Raw genomic sequence first — 21,151 nt, 5'->3', positions numbered from 1 at the left:
CTAAAAGACTTCCCCCTAATCCTTAAGCTGTGACCCCTGGTTCTGGACTTCCACAACATCGGGAACAATCTTCCCGCATCTAGCCTCTCCAACCCCTTAAGAATTTTATATGTTTCTCTAAGATCCCCCCTCAGTCTTCTAAATTCCAGCGAGTGTAAGCCTAGTCTATCCAGTCTTTCTTCATGTGAAAGTCCTCCCATCCCAGGGATCAATCTGGTAAACCTATTCTGAGCAATTTTGGACACCATATCTGTGGAAACATGGGCTGGCTCTGGAGAGAGTGCAGAAGAGGTTTACAAGAATGAGCCCAGGAATGAGTGGGTTAACCTATAATGAGCATTTGTCAGCACTGCGCCAGTACTCGCTGAAGTTTCGGAGAATGAGGAGGACCTAACTGAAACATACAGAATAGTGAAAGGCTTGGATAGAATGGGTGTGGAGAGGATGTTTCCACTAGTGGGAGAATCGAGTACTCAAAGTCATAGCCTCAGAATTAAAGGACGCTCTTTTAGGAAGACGAAGAGAAATTTCTTTGGTCGGTGGGTGGTGAATCTGTGGAATAGTTTGCCACAGAAGGCTATGTATATTTTTAAGGCAAAGATAGATAGATTCTTGATTAGTACGGGTGTCAGAGATTATGGGGAGAAAGCAGGAGAATGGGGTTAGGAGGGAGAGATAGGTCAGCCATGATTGAACGGCGGCATAGATATGATGGGCCGAATGGCCTCATTCTACTCCTGTTCCTTATGACTTTAATTCCCTGCTGCCTATTCCTTTTCACGTACCCATAAATTCTCATTCATCCACCCACCACCCACATTCGCAGGGATAATTTACAGTCACCGATTGACCATTGAACCAGCTTGTATTGGGGACCAAAGATACTAGAGGAGCAAGATAGACCACTCGACTCTAAAAACTGTAGTAGGTCATGGGTAAATTTCAGCGCCATTTTAGTAAGCAGATTCTGTGTGCCAGACTGGGCTGTGTTCACAACTCTCTGCGATTTCTTCGCATATAAAATGTTTGAAAAACAATTATTTCTTTTAAGCTTCTTGGATAAGTTGATAGTTGACATTTATAGCTATATCTTGATGAGTTGCTGCTTCGTGATCTTTAAACTTTGGATGTTACTGATTGAATATTTGCACTAGAGATCCACTCTGTCTGTATCTGGCCAATTGATCATATTTAATGAACTGTTCTTCTTTGCTTTCTCTGTTAATTTTAATTTCACCTCCACGAGCTATATCTCTTTTTATTTTATTTTAAAAAGTCATGGAAGCAGAGATTAGGCATTTGCAAACAATAGAACTCCACTGTATCCACAATATATTCGAAAAGACATTAAATTTTATACTTAGAGCCAAGAAAATTTGAATTGATGAATTGATCAGTTAAAAACCACTAACAGCCACTAAAATGACTAATGCTGCCTGACAAGATACAGAAGCTTGAATCCAATTCAAATAGACACAGTGTTGGAGTAAGTGACCGGGTCAGGCAGCATCTTTGGAGAAAAAGGATGGGTGATGTTTCAAGTTGGGCCCCTTCTTCAGACGAGGGGGAGGGGGGGGGGAGGTGAAGAGCTGGAAAAATCATGACCTGATCATTTCATTGGCTAGCTGATATGCAAAACAGTGCAACCCTGAATATCTCGCACACAAAATAACTTAAATCTTACCATGAATGACAGAAATAAAAAGTGTTATCCTTGTTTATGAAGTGCATTTTTGAATTATGTAAAATCGGGTTTTGCTTACTAAAGTGGCGGACGTTCCTCTCCGTTGCGTACTACACTTCAGTATTCGCGATTTCGACGGAGTGGTTATCTTGCTCCTCTAGTATCTTTGTTGGGGACGTGGACGGAATCCAACGCGGTCACAGAGAGAAGGCGTGAACCACACGGGCAGCGCCCGAGGTCAGGATCGAACCCGCTCACCAGAACTAGGAGACAGCAGCACTATTTGTGTCACTGCGCTGCCCTGTTATTACACGCATCACAGGGATCAAACCTGCACAAGATCAGGAAATCGAAACTTAAAAGCCTCACCAGAACTCCAGCAATCTTCTCTTTCTGTTGCTGCTCCATTTGCTGGATCCCTGATTTGTCTTTTGCGAGAGACTGGATGGAAGATTTCACCTGACCCTGCGATTGTGTTTGAAAATCGGAGAATAAAAGTGTTACACTATAAAGACGGAATTAAATAATAATAGACTAAAAATGCTGGAGTAACTCAGCGGGTCAGGCAGCATCTCTGGAGAGAAGGAATGGGTGACGTTTCGGGGTCGAGACCCTTCTTCAGACTGACAATCCTTCTCTCCAGAGATGCTGCCCGTCCCGCTGTTACTCGTCGTTTTGGGTCTATCTTTGGTTTTAACGAGCATTTGCAGATTCTTCATACACATAGGAATTAAACAATGATGCGATCAAAATCTGTTTGCTTTTACCTTGTAATTTTCAGCTGCTTCATCTACCATCATGAAGCGGTGCTCTCTGTGTTCCCGCCCAGCTGCACAAACCAGACAGATCAGCTTCTTGTCAGTTTCACAAAACAGCTTCAGTTCTTCCTGATGTTTCTCGCAGTGAGGTTTACTTTCCTTCTCTGTCCGATTCAGGCTCAGTGTTCGGGCTTTCTCAGCCAGTCTCGCCAAGGCCCGACTCACCCTGAGGGTGCGGTCTTCAAACTCCTCTCTACATTCCGGGCAGGGGTTTCTCTCTCCCTGTCCCAACTCTGTGTGATACAGGGGCGGCAGAAGTAGTGGCCACACTCCAGTGACACCGGATCGGTGAAGAAATCCATGCAGATGGGACAAACTGCCTCCTCGGTCCAACTCTCGACCTGGTCTTTCGAAGCCATTTTAACTCCGCCTCTTCCTGGTTCAAAACGCATTCCCTTTCGCGCAGCTGCTGATCAAAGATACTAGAGGGGCAAGATAGACCACTCGAGCCTTAAACTGGAGTGGGTCATGGTGGCATTTTAGTAGCAACAACTTGCAGAAACATTTAAAAAGAAAAATAACTAAAATCTGTGAATTGATAGATGAGATATATTCTGCATTTTAATGGCATCATCACACATACTGTTCCCCCAAAACACTGATTACACTGCGAGAGGCGGGTTTTGCCGTTGATAGGCAGACGGTTGGACAAAGGCCAGAGATGAGAAGACAGAAGGTGTGTGACAAAATAATTGAGGACTTGCGAATTGTGTCCTGATCTTCAAACAGTCTTCTCCTCAGACGGCCAAAGGTTGTGCAGGTGCACTGAAGGCGCTGGTGAGTTTCACCATCAATGTCTGCCTTCCTCTGGGAAGAGGAGCGCCGGCCAGAGCATCCGAGGGTCGCCATCGTTACGACCATTTTAAAGGAAGGAAAGAAATCCACCCGCGGAAACTATGGAGGGATCTCCCGCTCTCTAACACAGGGAGGGGTCAGTTACACATTAAACAGTCCTGAATATAGACGGAAGCGCAGAGTAGCGCTTGGGACAGTGTAAGGCAGGATAAAATGTTGGAAACAACTGCAGAGTAGATTCACGAAGATGGTGCCAGGATTTGAGGGTCAGAGCGAAAGGAAGAGGTTGGGCAGGGAAGGGTTTATTAATTGGAGCGCAGGAGGCTGAAGTGCATAAGATCAAGAGGTGAATAGACAGGGTGAATGCACAGTCTTTTACCCGGAGCAGTGGAATCGAGAACTAGAGGACACAGGTTTGTGGTGAGAGGTGCAAGATTTAATCGGAACCTGAGGAACAACATTTTCACACAGAAGGTCGTGGGTGTCTGGAACAAGCTGCCAGAGGGGGTAAGTGAGGCTGGACAACAACGTGGAGTGGCGTTGAAGCCCCGTTTCCTGAACAAAGAGGACACCGAATCACCCCTCCTCCTCTTGCTCCACCTCTCCCTTACCCCTCCTCTTCCTCTCCTTCACCCCTCCTCCTCTCCCTCTCCTTCTCTCCCTCACCCCTCCATTTCCCTCTCCCTCACCCCTCCATTTCTCTCTCCTCCTCCGCTCCGGGCCTCTATGGCCGCCTCTCTCCGCAGCCGCCGCTGCCGGTCGGGGTCGGAGCCGCCGCTATAGGCCCGGCGGAGAGGGTGGAGGAGGGCGATGAGGAGCCGCAGCAATAATCACTTCCACAAGTTCCACGGCATGATTTGGCACAGAATACAGGAAGAACAATGCAATAGTCTTGTCGTGGTTCAATCTGAGCCCCAGCCCACTGTCCCAATGCACATTATAAACAGATGCCACTGTGCTAAATGTTGCAACACTGAGGGCAATTTACCGAAGCCAATTAACCAACACACCCGCTTGCCTTTTGGAGGTGGGAGAAACCCGCAGCACCTGCAGGAAACCCACGTGGTCACAGGGAAAACGTGCAAACTCCGAACAGACTGCAGCAGAGGTCAGGTTTGAACTCTGGTCTGTGACCTTGTGAGGCAAAGGGTCTCCCTGCAGCTCCACGGCACGTCAAATGTCCTCACCTGCGCAAACTCTCCTGATAAACAACCCTTCCAGACCCGACAGAGTCCTCGTAAATCTTCTTCCACCCTCTCCAGTTTGCCAACAACCTCATTGTGTCAAACGCTGTCTTTAATATCCTGACGTTTGAAAGAATGAGCAACAAACACATTCTTCACCTCCCTGCCTGTCACCGTTGCATCTTCCATGGCACTGTGTACCTGCACCCCGACATCTCTCCGTTCTATAAAGCTCCCCGTTTACTGTGTATGTCCTGCCCTGGTTTGTCTCAGCAACCTGCATCGGCTCACCTTCACATGAATAAATCCTACCTGCCGTTCCTTAGCCCATTGGCCCAGTTCACAGGGATCCCATTTACTCTCAGGTAACCTTCTTCACTCTCCACAATGTCACCAATTTTTGTTTCATCTGCAAACTGACTAATCGTGCAACCTACATACACACCCAATCGTGTATATAAATAAGGAACAACAGTGGACTCTGTCTCCAGTCTGAAAAACAACACACTACCAACATCCTCAGTCTGTGACCTTCAGGTAATGTTGTGTTCCATCCGCTAGTTCACCCCGGATTCCATGAGATCCAACATTCCAGAGCGGCCTCCCACGCGGTGTGTAGAGGTTGCATCTCTCAGAGGGCAGTGAATATCAACCCTCCTCCTTTTGCTCCTCCTCCCCCTCAACCATCCCCTTCCTCTCCTTCATCCCTCCTCCTCTCCCTCTCCACCATTCCCTCTCATCCTCTCCCTCTCCCTGCAGCACCTCCTCACAAGCCCCCCCGTCTTCCTCTCCTCCACCTCTCCTCCATTCCCCTCCACTTCCTCTCCTTCACCTCTCCTCCTCCTCACCCCTCTTCCTCTCCACCTCTCCCTCATCCCTCTCCTTCCCCTCCTCTCCCTCGACTCCGCTTCTTCACCTCCTCACCCTTCCATTTCTCTCTCCTCCTCTCCCTCACCCCTCCATTCCTCTCTCCCTCACCCCTCCATTTACGAACCCACACGTCTTTGGGATATGGGAGGAAACCGGAGCACCTGGAGGAAACCCATGCAGTCACAGGGAGAATGTGCAAACTCCACACGGACAGTACCCGAGGTCAGGATGGAAACCCTGGTATCTGGCGCCGTGGGGCAGCGGCTCTACCATCTAGGCCACTGTGCCACCCGAGGGAAAAAGCAAAAAAGGGGGTTATGCCGATAGTTTTAAACTGAGGAGGAAGCGTGCCTGGAGCATGAAGACCAGAAATGCTTGATAGGGCCAAATGGTCTGTTTGTGTGTAGGAAGGAACTGCAAATGCTGCTTTAAACCAAACATAGACACAAATTGCTGGAGTAACTCAGCGGGACAGGCGGCATCTCCGGATGGAAGGAATGGGTGATGTTTTGGGTCGAGAACCCTCTTGAGATGTCTGTTTTGTGTCATTTGCATCCAATGAATAATTCAAACAAACCCACAAAAATATTTCAAAGAACATTAAAATTGTCATTGAAAAGGCTGCAATATTAGAAACAGAATCTGCAGTTTATATTAATAAACTAAATTAAAATATACATTCCTGCTGTAATGTAATAGTTGCATTCCTAGCAAACTTGTGTTAATAGAAAAATCACACGATTAAAAACTGGAAGGGGCGATTTGGGACCACAGTTTGGGGCTGGCACGAACAGTTACAATGCCCCTGCAGAATTTGCAGAATAAAAGTCTCGCTTTTTCGCACAGTCCTTCTTGTAGAATGTTGTGTGTCATTCATGTATACATGTCGTTAAACTGGAAAGATTACAGAGAAGTTTTACAAAGATGTTGCCAGGACTTGAGGGCCTGAGCAATAGGGAGAGGTTGAACAGGCTCGGACTTTATTCCTTGGAGCGCAGGAGGATGAGGGGTCACCTTATGATGATGTATACGATCCTGAAGTGAATAGCTAGGGTAGAGGCACAGAGTCTTTTACTCAGAGTCGGGGAATCAAGAACCAGAGGACATAGGTTTAAGGTGAGACGGGGGAAAGATTTCACAGGAACATGAGGGGTCACTTTTTTAATACAAAGGGTGGTAGGTACGTGGAACGAGCTGTCTTCCTATTGAGGGAGTGCAGCGCAGGTTCACAAGGTTAATTCCAGGGATGGCGGGACTGTCAAATGATGAAAGAATGGAGCTGCAGGGCTTGTATTCACTGGGATTTAGAAGGATGAGCAGGGATCTTATAGAAACACATAAAATTATGAAGGGATTGGACACGCTAGATGCAGGAAACATGTTCCCGGTGTTGGGGGAGTCCAGAACCAGGGGTCACACACAGTTTAAGAATAAGGGGTCGGCCATTTAGAACTGAGATGACGAAAAACTTTTCACCCAGAGAGTTGTGAATCTGTTGGTTCACTGGATATATTCAAGAGAGAGTTAGATAGAGCTCTAGGGGCTCATAGAACCAAGGGATATGGGGAGAAGGCAGGAACAGGGCACTGATTGAGAATGATCAGCCATGACCACATTGAATGACGGTCCTGGCTCGAAGGGCCGAATGGCCTCCTCCTGCACCTATTGTCTATTTATCTATGTGTCCCATCTTGTCCCCCTCCCCTCAACCTCTCCTCTTCTGCCTGCCCTCCTTTCTCACCTCTCTTCCCCCACCCCTCCTCCCCTCCCCGCCCCTCAGCCACCCCCCTTCCCTTACCTTCCCTTCCCCATCCGCTCCGTCCCCTTTCCCTTCGCCTCTCACCCCTCACCTCGCCCCTTTCCCCTTCACTTCTCCTCCCCAAACACCTCCCTCCCCATAACCCGCCCTTCCCCTTTTTCCTCCCTCTTCCCTCTCCAGGTTGGGACCAGGCCGCGTCTCCATGGAGACGGGCCCCGCCGTTGCCCCCTTCTCCCCCCTCTCCCACCATCTGCGGTCGCCATGGTTACTCACCCCCTCTGCTCCGGCGCCCGCCCGCCTGCGCGCCCAACTACACGTCACCAGCCGGCGCCGCTATTCCGCCCCCGACACGTGACACAAGGTCGCCATTCCCCGCCCCCGACACGTGACACCAGACCCCTTTCCCCGACACGTGACATCAGACCCTTTTCAGCCGCCCCCGACACGTGACAACAAACCCCATGCAACCGGCCCGACACGTGACACCGGACCCCATTTCACCTGCCCCGACACGTGACACTAGATCTCCATTCACCCGCCCCGACACATGACACCAGATCTCCATTCAACCCGCCCCGACACGTGACACCAAAATCTCCATTCAACCCACCCCCGACAGTTGTCTCCGTCCACACCCCTTTCCCCCCCGGCACGTGACAACAGGCTCATCCGACAACCCACCCACGGCACGTGACAGCAGAGTGACGTAACTCAGGGCGCTCCCATTGTCCTGCTCTCCGCACGTGACAAGGGCCCCCGTTCCCCCAGTCTCATCCCGGCTTCAAAGATTGGCAACTCTTTGAAGCTTTGGTCATGGGGATGAACATAAGTTGCAGAAGTGAAGTTCCAGGAAGTTATCCACAGTGCCATTCAACAAAACAGTTGTGTTTATTTCTAAATCATTCTGTTCAGTGAAAAGGGATAGACAAACAGCCGTGTTTAAACGTGTTCATTCATTACAAATTCTCCTGGGAGCCCTTGACATGGTCACCCAACCTACGCATGGACTGACAGTGGGAGCTTCACATGTTTCAGTGTCCCATCTGCAAAGACCACAGCACTCACTTTGTCCAACTCATTGGTGAGGCTGCACTCGAGAATATTATGTTCAAAAGGACACAAAGTGCTGGAGTAACTCAGCGGGTCACAAGTGATAGGAGCAGAATTGGGACATTTAGATTTAGAGATACAGCGCAGAAACAGGCCCGTCGGCCCACCGGCTCCGCGCCGCCCAGTGATCCCCGCACATTAACACTATTCTTACACCCACTAGGGACAATTTTTACATTTGCCCAGCCAATTAACCTACAAACCCGTACGTCTTTGGAGTGTGGGAGGAAACCGAAGATCTCGGAGAAAACCCACGCAGGTAACTGGGAGAACGTACAAACTCCGTACAGTACAGCACCCGTAGTCAGGATCAACCCTGAGTCTCCGGCGCTTCATTCGCTGTAAGGCAGCAACTCTACCGCTGCGCCACCATTCGGCCCATTGTCTACTCCGCCATTCAATCATGGCTGATCTCTCTCTCCCTCCTAACCCCATTTTCCTGCCTTCTCCCCATAACCTCTGATATCCAAAATAATCAAGAATCTATCTATTTCTGCCGTAAAAACATCCACTGATGGCCATCTGTGGCAAAGAATTCCACAGACTCACTACCCTCTGGCAAAATGAAAATCCTCCTCATCTCCTTCCCAAAAGAACATTCTTTAATTCTGAGGCTATGACCTCTAGACCTAGACTCTCCCACTGGTGGAAACATCATCTCCACTCTATCCAAGCCTTTCATTATTTAGAATGTTTTGATGAGGTCCCCCCGCATTCTTATAAACTCCAGCGAGCACAGGCCCAGTGCAGTCAAACGCTCATCAGGCAGCATCTCTGGAGAACACGGATAGGCGATGTTTCAGACTCAATCTGAAATGTCACCTATTGAGGTTCTCCGGTGATGCTGCCTACTCAATTATTCAAATATTCCTTACACCAAGTCAAGCCTGATGCACCAATTAAGTCATACAGTGTGGAAACGGGCCCAACAGCCCAACTTGCCCATCTCAACCAACATGCCCCGTCTATACTAGTCCTACCTGCCCCACATTTGGCCCACGACCCTCTAAACCTTTCCTATCCATGTTCCTGTCCAAGTATCTTTTAAACTTTAGATATACAGTGTCAGGGTTCAATCCTGACTACGGGTGCTGTCTGCACAGAGTTTGTACGTTCTCCGTGTGACCACATGGATTTCCTCCAGGTGATCTGGTTTCCATCCACATTTCAAAGACGTGCAGATTGGTAGGTTAATTGGTTCCGTTAAGAATTCTAAAACGTCCCCTGAGTGTGTATGATAGTGTTGATGGTAATGGTCATAGTTTCGTATAGTTTAGTTCATTTCAGAGGTGCAGCTCGGAAACAGGCCCTTCAGCCCACCTAGTCCGTGGCAAACCATCATGGTTTGTCACGGGCTAGGTGGGCTGAAGGGCCTGTTTCCGAGCTGCACCTCTGAAATGGATTAAACTATACGAAACTAAGTTCATCCAATGGTGCGGACGGATGTCACTGGAGTTTAACAATTCATCTGAACGTCAGCAGCTAATTCCCCCAGCACCCCACAGGGATGGTCACCCTTGGTGAACGTGAATTTTCGTGAACAGTCTGTGACCCATAGCGCTGTGGCCATAGTGCTATATTTAAACTCCACAGCGCTGTGCCCATAGTATACTGCCCAACCTGCTGAATGCCGACAATGTTTTCTGTTTTTTGTTGGCAGTTTATGCTCAGTCACACATTCCAATCACGCAATCAACTGGATAAAGTTTAAAAAAACACAGATCCTGAAAATCCAAATGAAAACACCATTCGTCGTCGGTATTAGACCTGAAATGTAAAGTCTGTTTCACCTTGCCTGACCTGCTGAGTATTTGGGGCAATTTCTGCTTTTATTCCACATTTTAAGCCATGCATGTGGTTTGGGCCGCAGGTGTGGTAACAAGTGACAAAAGTCACTTATTAAATCAGATTCCCGCTGTTTCTGCAATTGTCAAAGTTAATTCTCAAAGTTACAGCTGGTCTGTGGTCGCACCGCGTGGCGTTGCTGCCATCTAGTGGCGGAACCAAGAAGTGACGCGGTTAACGCGTTGAAATGAACGGATCGACAGCTCTGATTCCACTTGCTGTTTCTTTCTCTCTTCCCACATTTACATTCCCCCTGGTTTTCTTTCCGGGCTCACTGGGGTTTTTACGAAGCGGAATTTGGGTAATAAATGGGAGCTGTTCAGCGCCGACCTGTTGTCCACCGGGTTTCTGCCCCACAGCCCCTGAGCCCCGCCCCTGCCGCCGGTCCCGGGACCCGACCCTTTTACACACCCGGAGCGGAACCGGAGCAGATTCTCAGCCACTGGTCTTCATGCCAAGTCGCGAAGAAAGGGTAAAGTTTATCCGTGAATTTATTCCCAGTGAAGGTATGGAGGTGGGATTTGGTGCCCGCGTCGTAAAATGTAACTGTCCCGGACTCGTAACTGAGATAAACTCCCACCCTCCCGGGGATGGGACGGGCGTGGAGACGGGATGGAGGGGAGGTGACTGCTTCAAACTCGTCATAACACCGGCTGATGCTCCAGACTCCAGTCTCCGGGGTCAATGTGACCCATCCCTTCCTCTCCACAGACTCTGCGGCGACTCCCAGACCCCAGTCCTCACTCCCCGCCACCTCCACCTCCCAGTAATGTCTCCCCGACGTGAATCCCTCCGATCCCAGCACACACGCTCTGCCTGTAAACCTCTTCCCCGTGTCAGGGAGTCTCCTCCAGGTCCCGGTCCATCTCACCCTCTTCCGATCCTCAGACACCTCGAGCAACGGACCCGCTGTTTCCACACCCAGGGTGACGGAGACTGGGGGGAGAAGCAGAGAATCAGAGAGTCCCCGGGGGTCGGGGGGAGACTCGGGCAGCGCGGCCCCGGGACCGGGGGAGAGGCCGCTCGGCCTCAGGCACAGGCGGGCGGACAACTGAAACCCTGCCCGGGGTATCACCCACAACCACATCGGGTGGACAACAGACATCTCTCCTGGGGTTTTTATCCGGGGATGGAGAGGGGAATTTCGTGAGGTGGGGGAGGGTGGACGGGGAGGACGAGTGCGGAGAGTGAGGAGGATTGCGAGATTACGGTGGTGAAGGAGAAAGTGAGGGGGGGGGGGGGGTGGCTATTCATACATGGAGGCAGATCGGAGCAAGAGGATATTGAGGTTAGCGGTAATTTGAGGTTAAAGAGGAGGTAGAGGTGCGTGGTGGGGTCGTCATGATTACAGTGAAAGGGGACAGACACGAAGGGCCAGATGACCTGCCCGTTTCTTTGAGTGGAGGGTGAGAGAGAGAGAGGGGTGGCTTGGACCATGGAAGGAAGCAGAGTTTGAATGATCGGGTGTTGGACAGAATGGGTGGAGACTTGTGGTTGTGGGGTTGCTGAAAGTGAGCGGATTCACGGGTTGATTTGATGGGTGTGTACAACCAACACACTGATCTCATTGTAAACCAATATATGAACTTCACTGAGGGACTTGACAATGTTCCGCATGTAAGGCTGGTCCAGAAAGCGAAGGCAGGTGGGATCCAAGACAAGCTGGTGAAATGGACCCATAATTGGCTTGGTGGTTGGAGGTGGAAGGTAGCGGTAGAAGGATGATTTTCTGCTTTTTGTTCGTACTTTTAGTTAAGGGTTCAGTGAGTTAAGGGTTCAGTGAGTTAAAGGTTCAGTGAGTTAAGGGTTCAGTGTGTTAAGGGTTCAGTGCTTTTTAGTAAAGGTACAGTTTAAAGGATTAAGAGGGATTTGATTTAATTTGGGGGTAAGACATGTCAGGTGAGATCGGCCCCGTGGAATGCTCATCCTGCAACATGTGGGAGATCAGGGATATTGTCGGTGTCCCTGATGACTACATGTGCAGGAAGTGTGTCCAGCTGCAGCTCCTGGCAAACCGCAATGAACGGTTGGAGCTGCGGTTGGACTCATTCTGGAGCATCCACGATGCTGAGAAGGTCGTGGATAGCACGTATAGTGAGTTGGCCACACCACAGGTAAAAGATAGGCGGACAGAAAGGAAACGGGTGGCCACTAGCCAGCGTAGCAGTAGGCAGGTAGTGCAGGAGTCCCCTGCGGTCATCTCCCTCCTAAACAGATATGCCATTTTGGATACTGTTGGGGGAGATGGCTCATCAGGGGAAGGCAGCAGCAGCCAAGTTCATGGCACCGTGGGTGGCTCTGTGGCAAAAGAGGGGAGGAAAAAGAGTGGAAGGGCTATAGTGATAGGGGATTCAATTGTAAGGGGAATAGATAGGCGTTTCTGCGGCCGCAAACGAGACTCCAGGAAGCTATGTTGCCTTCCTGGTGCAAGGGACACATTAGAGGCAGGAAACATGTTCCCAATGATGGGGGAGTCCAGAACAAGGGGCCACAGTTTATGAATAAGGGGTAGGCCATTTAGAACGGAGATGAGGAAGAACTTTTTCAGTCAGAGAGTGGTGAAGGTGTGGAATTCTCTGCCTCAGAAGGCAGTGGAGGCCAGTTCGTTGGATGCTTTCAAGAGAGGGCTTGATAGAGCTCTTATGGATAGCGGAGTGAGGGGGTATGGGGAGAAGGCAGGAATGGGGTACTGATTGAGAGTGATCAGCCGTGATCGCATTGAATGGCGGTGCTGGCTCGAAGGGCTGAATGGCCTACTCCTGCACCTATTGTCTATTGTCTATATCTCTGAGCGGCTGCAGGACATTCTGGAGGGGGAGGGTGAGCAGCCAGTTGTCGTGGTGCACATTGGCACCAATGATTTAGGTAAAAAACGGGATGAGGTCCTACAAGGTGAATTTAGAGAGCTAGGAGAAAAACTTAAAAGTAGGACCTCAAAGGTAATAATCTCTGGATTACTACCAGTGCCACGTGCTAGTCAAAGTAGGAATAGGAGGATATTTCAGATGAATACGTGGCTTGAAAAATGGTGCAAGGGGGAGGGATTCAAATTTTTAGGACATTGGAACCAGTTCTGGGAGAGGTGGGACCAGTACAAACAGGACGGTCTGCACCTGAGCTGGAATGGAACCAATGTCCTAGGGGGAGTGTTTGCTAGTGCTGTCGGGGAGGATTTAAACTAATGTGGCAGGGGGATGGGAGCAGGAGCAGAGAGACAGAGGGGTGTAAAATGAGGGTCGAAGCAACAGGTAGCAAGGTGAAAAGTAAAAGTGGCAGGCAGACAAATCCAGGGCAAAAATCAGTTGTAAAAACAAGCCTGAAGGCTTTGTGTCTCAATGCAAGGAATATACGTAATAAGGTGGATGAATTAAATGTGGAGATAGTTACTAATGATTATGATATAGTTGGGATTACGGAGACATGGCTCCAGGGTGACCAAGGCTGGGAGCTCAACATCCAGGGATATTCTATATTCAGGCGGGATAGACAGAAAGGAAAAGGAGGTGGGGTAGCGTTACTGGTTAGAGAGGAGATTAAAGCAGTGGAAAGGAAGGACATTAGCTTGGAGGAAGTGGAATCGATATGGGTAGAGCTACGAAACACTAAGGGGCAGAAAACGCTAGAGGGAGTTGTGTACAGGCCACCTAACAGCAGTAGTGAGGTTGGGGATGGCATCAAGCAGGAAATTAGAAATGCGTGCACTAAAGGTGCAGCAGTTATAATGGGTGACTTCAATCTACATATAGATTGGGTGACCCAAACTGGCAGGGGTGCTGAGGAAGGGGATTTCTTGGAATGTTTGAGAGATGGTTTTCTAAACCAACATGTCGAGGAACCAACGAGAGAACAGGCCATTCTAGACTGGGTATTGAGTAATGAGGAAGGGTTAGTTAGCAGTCTTGTTGTGCGAGGCCCCTTGGGCAAGAGTGATCATAATATGGTAGAGTTCTTCATTAGGATGGAGAGTGACAAAGTCGATACAGAAACAAGTGTTCTGAACTTAAAGAAAGGTAACTTTGAGGGTATGAGGCATGAATTGTCCAAGATAGACTGGCGATTGATGCTGAAAGGGTTGACGGTGGACATGCAATGGAAGGCATTTAAAGGTCGCATGGATGAACTACAAGTGTTCATCCCAGTTTGGCAAAAGAACAAACCAGGAAAGGTAGTGCATCCGTGGCTAACAAGGGAAATCAAGGATAGTATTAAAACAAAAGATGAAGCATACAGATTAGCCAGAAAAAGTAGCATACCAGAGGACTGGGAGAAATTCAGAGTCCAGCAGAGGAGGACAAAGGGCTTAATTAGGAAAGGGAAAATAGATTATGAGGGAAAACTGGCAAGGAACATAAAAACTGACTGCAAAAGCTTTTATAGATATGTCAAGAGAAAAAGATTAGTTAAGACAAATGTAGGTCCCTTGCAGTCGGAAGCAGGTGAATTGATCATAGGGAACAAGGAGATGGCAGACCAATTGAACAAATACTTTGGTTCTGTCTTCACTAAGGAAGACATCAACCGTCTGCCGGAAATAGCGGGGGACCGGGGGTCTAATGAGATTGAGGAACTGAGGGAAATCCAGGTTAGTCGGGAAGTGGTGTTAGGTAAATTAAATGGATTAAAGGCAGATAAATCCCCAGGGCCAGATAGGCTGCATCCCAGAGTGCTTAAGGAAGTAGCCTCAGAAATAGTGGATGCATCAGTGATAATTTTTCAAAACTCTTTAGATTCTGGAGTAGTTCCTGAGGAATGGAGGGTAGCTAATGTAACCCCACTTTTTAAAAAGGGAGGGAGAGAGAAAACGGGGAATTATAGACCAGTTAGCCTAACATCGGTAGTGGGGAAAATGCTAGAGTCAGTTATTAAAGATGTGATAGCATCACATTTGGAAAGTGGTGAAATCATCGGACAAAGTCAGCATGGATTTACCAAAGGCAAATCATGTCTGACGAATCTTATAGAATTTTTCGAGGATGTAACTAGTAGAGTGGATAAGGGAGAACCAATCGATGTGTTATATCAGGACTTTCAGAAGGCCTTCGACAAGGTCCCACATAGGAGATTGGTGTACAAACTTAAAGCACACGGTATTGAGGGTTCAGTGTTGAGGTGGATAGAAAATTGGTTGGCAGACAGGAAGCAAAGAGTAGGAATAAACGGGTCCTTTTCGGAATGGCAGGCAGTGACTAGTGGGGTACCGCAAGGCTCAGTGCTGGGACCCCAGTTATTTACAGTGTATATTAATGATTTGGACGAGGGAATTGAATGCAACATCTCTAAGTTTGCGGATGACACGAAGCTGGGTGGCAGTGTTAGCTGCGAGGAGGATGCTAGGAGGCTGCAGAGTGACTTGGATAGATTAGGCGAGTGGGCAAATGCATGGCAGATGCAATATAATGTGGATAAATGTGAGGTTATCCACTTTGGCGGCAAGAACAGGAAAGCAGAGTATTACCTGAATGGTGACCGATTGGGAGAAGGGGAGATGCAACGTGACCTGGGTGTCATGGTGCACCAGTCATTGAAAGCAAGCATGCAGGTGCAGCAGGCAGTGAAGAAAGCGAATGGTATGTTGGCATTCGTAGCAAGAGGATTTGAGTTTAGGAGCAGGGAGGTTCGGCTGCAGTTGTGCAGGGCCTTGGTGAGACCGCACCTGGAGTATTTTGTGCAGTTTTGGTCTCCTAACCTGAGGAAAGACGTTCTTGCCTTAGAGGGAGTACAGAGAAGGAGGTTCACTAGATTGATCCCTGGGATGGCGGGACTTTCATATGAGGAAAGACTGGATAGACTGGGCTTGTACTCGCTGGAATTTAGAAGACTGAGGGGGGATCTTATAGAAAGATGTAAAATTCTTAAGGGGTTGGAGAGGCTGGATGCGGGAAGATTGTTCCCGATGTTGGGGGAGTCCAGAACCAGGGGTCACAGCTTAAGGGTAAGGGGGAAGTCTTTTAGGACCAAGATGAGAAAACATTTCTTCACACAGAGAGTGGTGAGTCTGTGGAATTCTCTGCCACAGAAGGTAGTTGAGGCCAGTTCATTGGCTATATTTAAGAGGGAGTTAGATGTGGCCCTTTTTGCTAAAGGGATCAGGAGGTATGGAGAGAAGGCAGGTACAGGCTACTGAGCTGGATGATCAGCCATGATCATATTGAATGGCGGTGCAGGCTCGAAGGGCCAAATGGCCTACTCCTGCTCCTATTTTCTATGTTTCTATGTTTCTATGATTTTTCTGCCTGGAGGTCTGTGACTGGTGGTGTGTATCACAGATCGGTGCTGCAACCTTTGCCGTTTATTTTATATTTTCGTGGCTCGGGTGTTAATGTAGGAGGTGTATATAGTACGTTTATGGAGAATGGGAAATGTTATGGGTTGCGAGAAAGTCTGTCAAAGTTTGCAACAAGATCTAGGCTGGATCATCGAAACATTATTTTCATGCGGGGATATCAGTTCTGGTGAACACAGTTTTCTTCACACAAAGAGTTGTTAAGAGGTATCAGTTTTACCTCGCTTGATGATATCAGATGTTTCTCTCAATGCCATGTTGTAGAAAAAGGTGAGATCAAACGTTTCAATTGGCAACGCGTCATCTACCACCAACATTGGTTTGGCTTCATCACTAAACCTGCAAATATTTAACAGCTGGTTATAAACTGAGCATTTGAGCTGTTCTTTTAAAACATATGTTGTTTCAGACAAAAGCATAACCTACCTCGTCTTGCGACCAGCTACCTCCTGAAATAAATAAAACACAAATGTCAATAGAGTAAGATGGATCGTCATTATCCCGACAGCGGGTATTTCGCCAAATTGCTACAAAAAAACCCACTGATAATTCCCATTTCCAAACTCTTTGCTTGTGCCACACAGACAGGAAGTGGATATTCTGGTAGAGACATCGAACACGGGGGAAAGCATTAGGAATGTTGACAAAAATGGGCGCGATCATGCAACTTACGAGTCAGACTGGGCAGGTCGTGGGATTTTACCTGGAGAAGATGTCACAGAAAATTGGATGGAATATTTTAGGATCAGCGTCGGATTTAAATGGGTGGGGGATGGAAAAATTATCACTACTTGTGGGGGGAGCAAAAATCAAAGCTGAAATTTAAGATAACCTTTTGATAAATTCCATAAGAAATGCAGCAAAGAGAACGTGGAACTCACGGGACGGCCTGAAGACAATATTGCAGATAAAGGTAAGTTGAAGTGGGATGAATACATGAGGATTCCTGGAATTTGGGGCATTGTTGTCAGATGTTGTTTAAAAAAGGTTCTAAAAGTAAACCTAGCAATTATAGACCTATTAGTTTGACGTCTGTGGTGGGAAAATTAATGGAAAAGATACTTAGGGACAATATATATAATTATTTGGATAATCAAGGCCTGATTAGAAACAGTCAACATGGATTTGTGCCTGGAAGGTCATGTTTGACTAATCTTCTTGAATTTTTTGAAGAGGTTACCAGGGAAATTGATAAGGGCAAGGCTGTGGATGTTGTCTATATGGACTTCAGTAAGGCATTTGACAAGGTTCCACATGGAAGGTTGATTAAGAAGGTTAAATCGTTGGGTATTAATAGTGAGGTTGCAAGATGGATTCAACAATGGCTGAATGGGAGATACCAGAGGGTAACGGTTGACAATTGTATGTCAGGTTGGAGGCCAGTGTCTAGTGGAGTGCCCCAAGGATCTGTGTTGGGTCCACTGTTGTTTGTCATTTACATTAATGATCTGGATGATGGTGTGGCAAATTGGATTAGTAAATATGCAGATGATACTAAGATAGGTGGAGTAGTTGATAGTGAGGTAGATTTTCAAAGTCTACAGAGAGACTTGGGCCTTTTGGAAGGGTGGGCTGAAAGATGGCAGATGGAGTTTAATGCTGATAAGTGTGAGGTGCTGCATTTTGGTAGGACAAATCAAAATAGGACGTACAGGGTAAATGATAGGGAATTGAGGAATGCAGTGGAACAGAGGGATCTGGGAATAACTGTGCATTGTTCCCTGAAAGTGGAATCTCATGTGGATAGGGTGGTGAAGAAGGCGTTTGGTATGCTTGCCTTTATAAATCAGAGCATCGAGTATAGAAGTTGGGATGTAATGTTGAAATTGTACAGGGCATTGGTGAGGCCGAATCTGGAGTATGGTGTGCAGTTCTGGTCGCCAAATTATAGGAAGGATGTCGACAAAATGGAGAGGGTACAGAGGAGATTTACTAGAATGTTGCCTGGGTTTCAGCACTTAGGCTACAGAGAGAGGTTGAACAGGTTGGGTCTTTATTCTTTGGAGCGTAGAAGGTTGAGGGGGGACTTGATAGAGGTTTTTAAAATTTTGAGAGGGACGGACAGAGTTGACGTGGGTAGGCTTTTCCCTTTGAGAGTGGGGAAGATTCCAACAAGGGGACATAGCTTCAGAATTGAGGGACAAAGGTTTAGGGGTAACATGAGGGGGAATTTCTTTACTCAGAGGGTTGTGGCTGTATGGAATGGACTTCCGGTGGAAGTGGTGGAGGCTGGCTCGATTTTATTATTTAAGAGTAAATTGGATAGGTATATGGATAGGAGGGGATTGGAGGGTTATGGTCTGAGTGCAGGTAGATGAGACTAGGTCAGGGAGAATGGTCGGCGTGGACTGGTAGGGCCGGACAGGCCTGTTTCCATGCTGTAGTTGTTATATGTTATATGTTATATGTTATATATGTGGTGAGTAGTTGGAACAGACGGAACATTGACCCAGTTCTGAATTACTGGTAAATGCGGCGTTTATTTCAGAAATTATAACCCACCATTTTGTGACTGTGCATTTTCACTTCGCCAAACTGTAGTGTAACCCCTCACCTTCAGAAATATCACGCCGTCCTTGTGATCTATCTGTTCCTGTAACTTTGAGAGTTCCTCCTGAATGGACTTTAAATTCTCTTGAATCTCTTGAAGATTTTTCTCCATTGTTTTTACAAGCTTCTTCTCTTCCTCCCGGATCTCTCCCAGTAAGCACTGCTCTTTCTCAGTGAGAATCTGGTGCAGTTCAGCAAACTGGGATGTGATCTGTGTCTGAAGGTTGTGTGACTCTTCCTGTCAGATGAAAATTCAAAATCAATATATTGTGTTCCCTCATGACATGGAATGTGACATTTGGCAAGTCAATGTCGAGTCCTGCAGTGCAGACCAACATGTCCATGCCGGGCTCTGTACGTATCTACACTAATTCCATTTACATCTATTTAATCCATTGCTTTCATTACCTTGGCAATTCAAGAGCTCGTCTTAATAAGTCTGAAATAGTTGGTGAAAGTAATGTACAAGCACATCATTCCCATTTCCCCAGTACAATTCCCTGCAACCTGTTCCATTTCATGTGTCCATTAGCCCTCATTGGACAAAACCAGGTCACCAGGACTAGCAGACAGCAGCACCACTTAGAATGACAGACTTCACAGATTCATACAGCAAGGGGTGTTAGATACCAACCAAGACGCCCCATCTGCGCTATTTCCACCAGTCCGCATTTGGCCCAGATAGTTCTAAAACTTTTCTCTCCAGGAATTTATTCAAAGACGTTTAAACTGTTGTTATGGTACCTGACTCAACTACCTCTGGAATTTACACACTGGAATTTAGAAGGATGAGGGGGGATCTCATTGAAACATATAAGATAATTAGGGGATTGGACACATTAGAGGCAGGAAACATGTTCCCAATGTTGGGGGAGTCCAGAACAAGGGGCCACAGTTTAAGAATAAGGGGTAGGCCATTTAGAACGGAGATGAGGAAGAACTTTTTCAGTCAGAGAGTGGTGAAGGTGTGGAATTCTCTGCCTCAGAAGGCAGTGGAGGCCAGTTCGTTGGATGCTTTCAAGAGAGAGCTGGATAGAGCTCTTAAGGATAGCGGAGTGAGGGGGTATGGGGAGAAGGCAGGAACGGGGTACTGATTGAGAGTGATCAGCCATGATCGCATTGAATGGTGGTGCTGGCTCGAAGGGCTGAATGGCCTACTCCTGCACCTATTGTCTATTGTCTACCTCCTCTGGCAGCTCGTTCCATATACCCACTACCAAAGTTGCTCTTAATGTCCGTATTAACCCTGTTCCCTCTCACCTTAAACCAATGCCCTCGCACTCTCGACGCCCTATTCAGGGTAAAGGACTGAGTATTCACCCGAACATTTCGTTTCATGATATTATACACCTGCAATAGATCATTATTCAGACTCCTGCACTCTACTTGGTAAAGTCCTTGTCTGCCCAACCTCTCCCAATAGCTCGGGCCTCGACCACTGAGCTCTATACAGGTGCCCACTTATTACATGCAACACAGGGATTGAATCTACACAAAAACTTTAAATCAATAAGACAAAGCCTCACCTGAACTCCAGAAATGCTCTCTTCCTGTAGCTGTTCCATGTCCTCGATGTCTGATTTTTTTTCTGTGAGAGATTCGAAAGATGATTCCACCTGATCCTGGGGTTGGGTTTCAGATCAAAGAATGAACATGTCAGACAATAAAGAATAGATTACACAATGATGTGATCAAAATCTATTTGGTTTTACCTTGTAGAATTCAACAGCTTCATCTACCGGCATGAAGCTGTGAGACTTGTGTTCCCGCCCAGCTGCACAAACCAGGCATATCAGTTTCTTGTCCGTTTCACAAAACAGCTTCAGTTCTTCCTGATGTTTCTCGCAGTGAAGTTTACTTTCCTTCTCTGTCCGATTCGGGCTCAGTGTTCGAGCTTTCTCAGCCAGTCTCGCCAAGGCCCGATTCACCCTGAGGGTGCGGTCTGTAAACACCTCTCTACATTCCGGGCAGGGGTTTCTCTCCTCCCGGTCCCAACTCTGTGTGATACAGGAGCGGCAGAAGTTGTGTCCACACTCCAGTATAACCGGATCGGTGAAGAAATCCAGGCAGATGGGACAAACTGCCTCCTCGGTCCAACTCTCGACCTGGTCTTTCGCAGCCATTTTAGCTCCTCCTCTTCCTGGTTCAAAATCCTTTCACTGACGTGGAGCTGCTGACCAACCCCTGCAGTAGCGCGAGTGCCCATTGCCTTCCCGGGCAATGAATGTTATTTGACAATGGACAATAGGTTGC

General features: G+C 47.7%; 1 protein-coding gene across 1 annotated transcript in view; it reads right to left on the bottom strand.

Annotated features, from left to right (window-relative positions):
- The window catches only part of LOC144602825 (tripartite motif-containing protein 5-like), a 39,139-nt gene extending 18,496 nt beyond the window's left edge, over window positions 1-20,643 (bottom strand). The window contains exons 1-6 of the mRNA XM_078415945.1: window positions 20,611-20,643; window positions 20,425-20,520; window positions 16,775-16,797; window positions 16,569-16,681; window positions 2,452-2,843; window positions 2,054-2,149 (exon numbers count right to left, since the gene is read on the bottom strand). Coding sequence (XP_078272071.1) covers window positions 2,054-2,149; window positions 2,452-2,843; window positions 16,569-16,681; window positions 16,775-16,797; window positions 20,425-20,520; window positions 20,611-20,643 — 753 coding nt within the window. The remainder of the gene's footprint in view (window positions 1-2,053; window positions 2,150-2,451; window positions 2,844-16,568; window positions 16,682-16,774; window positions 16,798-20,424; window positions 20,521-20,610) is intronic.
- Between the last annotated feature and the right edge of the window lie 508 nt (window positions 20,644-21,151).

The sequence above is a fragment of the Rhinoraja longicauda genome, chromosome 19 (assembly GCF_053455715.1).
Source record: "Rhinoraja longicauda isolate Sanriku21f chromosome 19, sRhiLon1.1, whole genome shotgun sequence".
In the NCBI taxonomy this organism is placed as follows: Eukaryota; Metazoa; Chordata; class Chondrichthyes; order Rajiformes; family Arhynchobatidae; genus Rhinoraja; species Rhinoraja longicauda.
The sequence above is the reverse complement of the archived record's forward strand: the minus strand, read 5'-3'. Positions and strand labels throughout refer to the sequence as shown.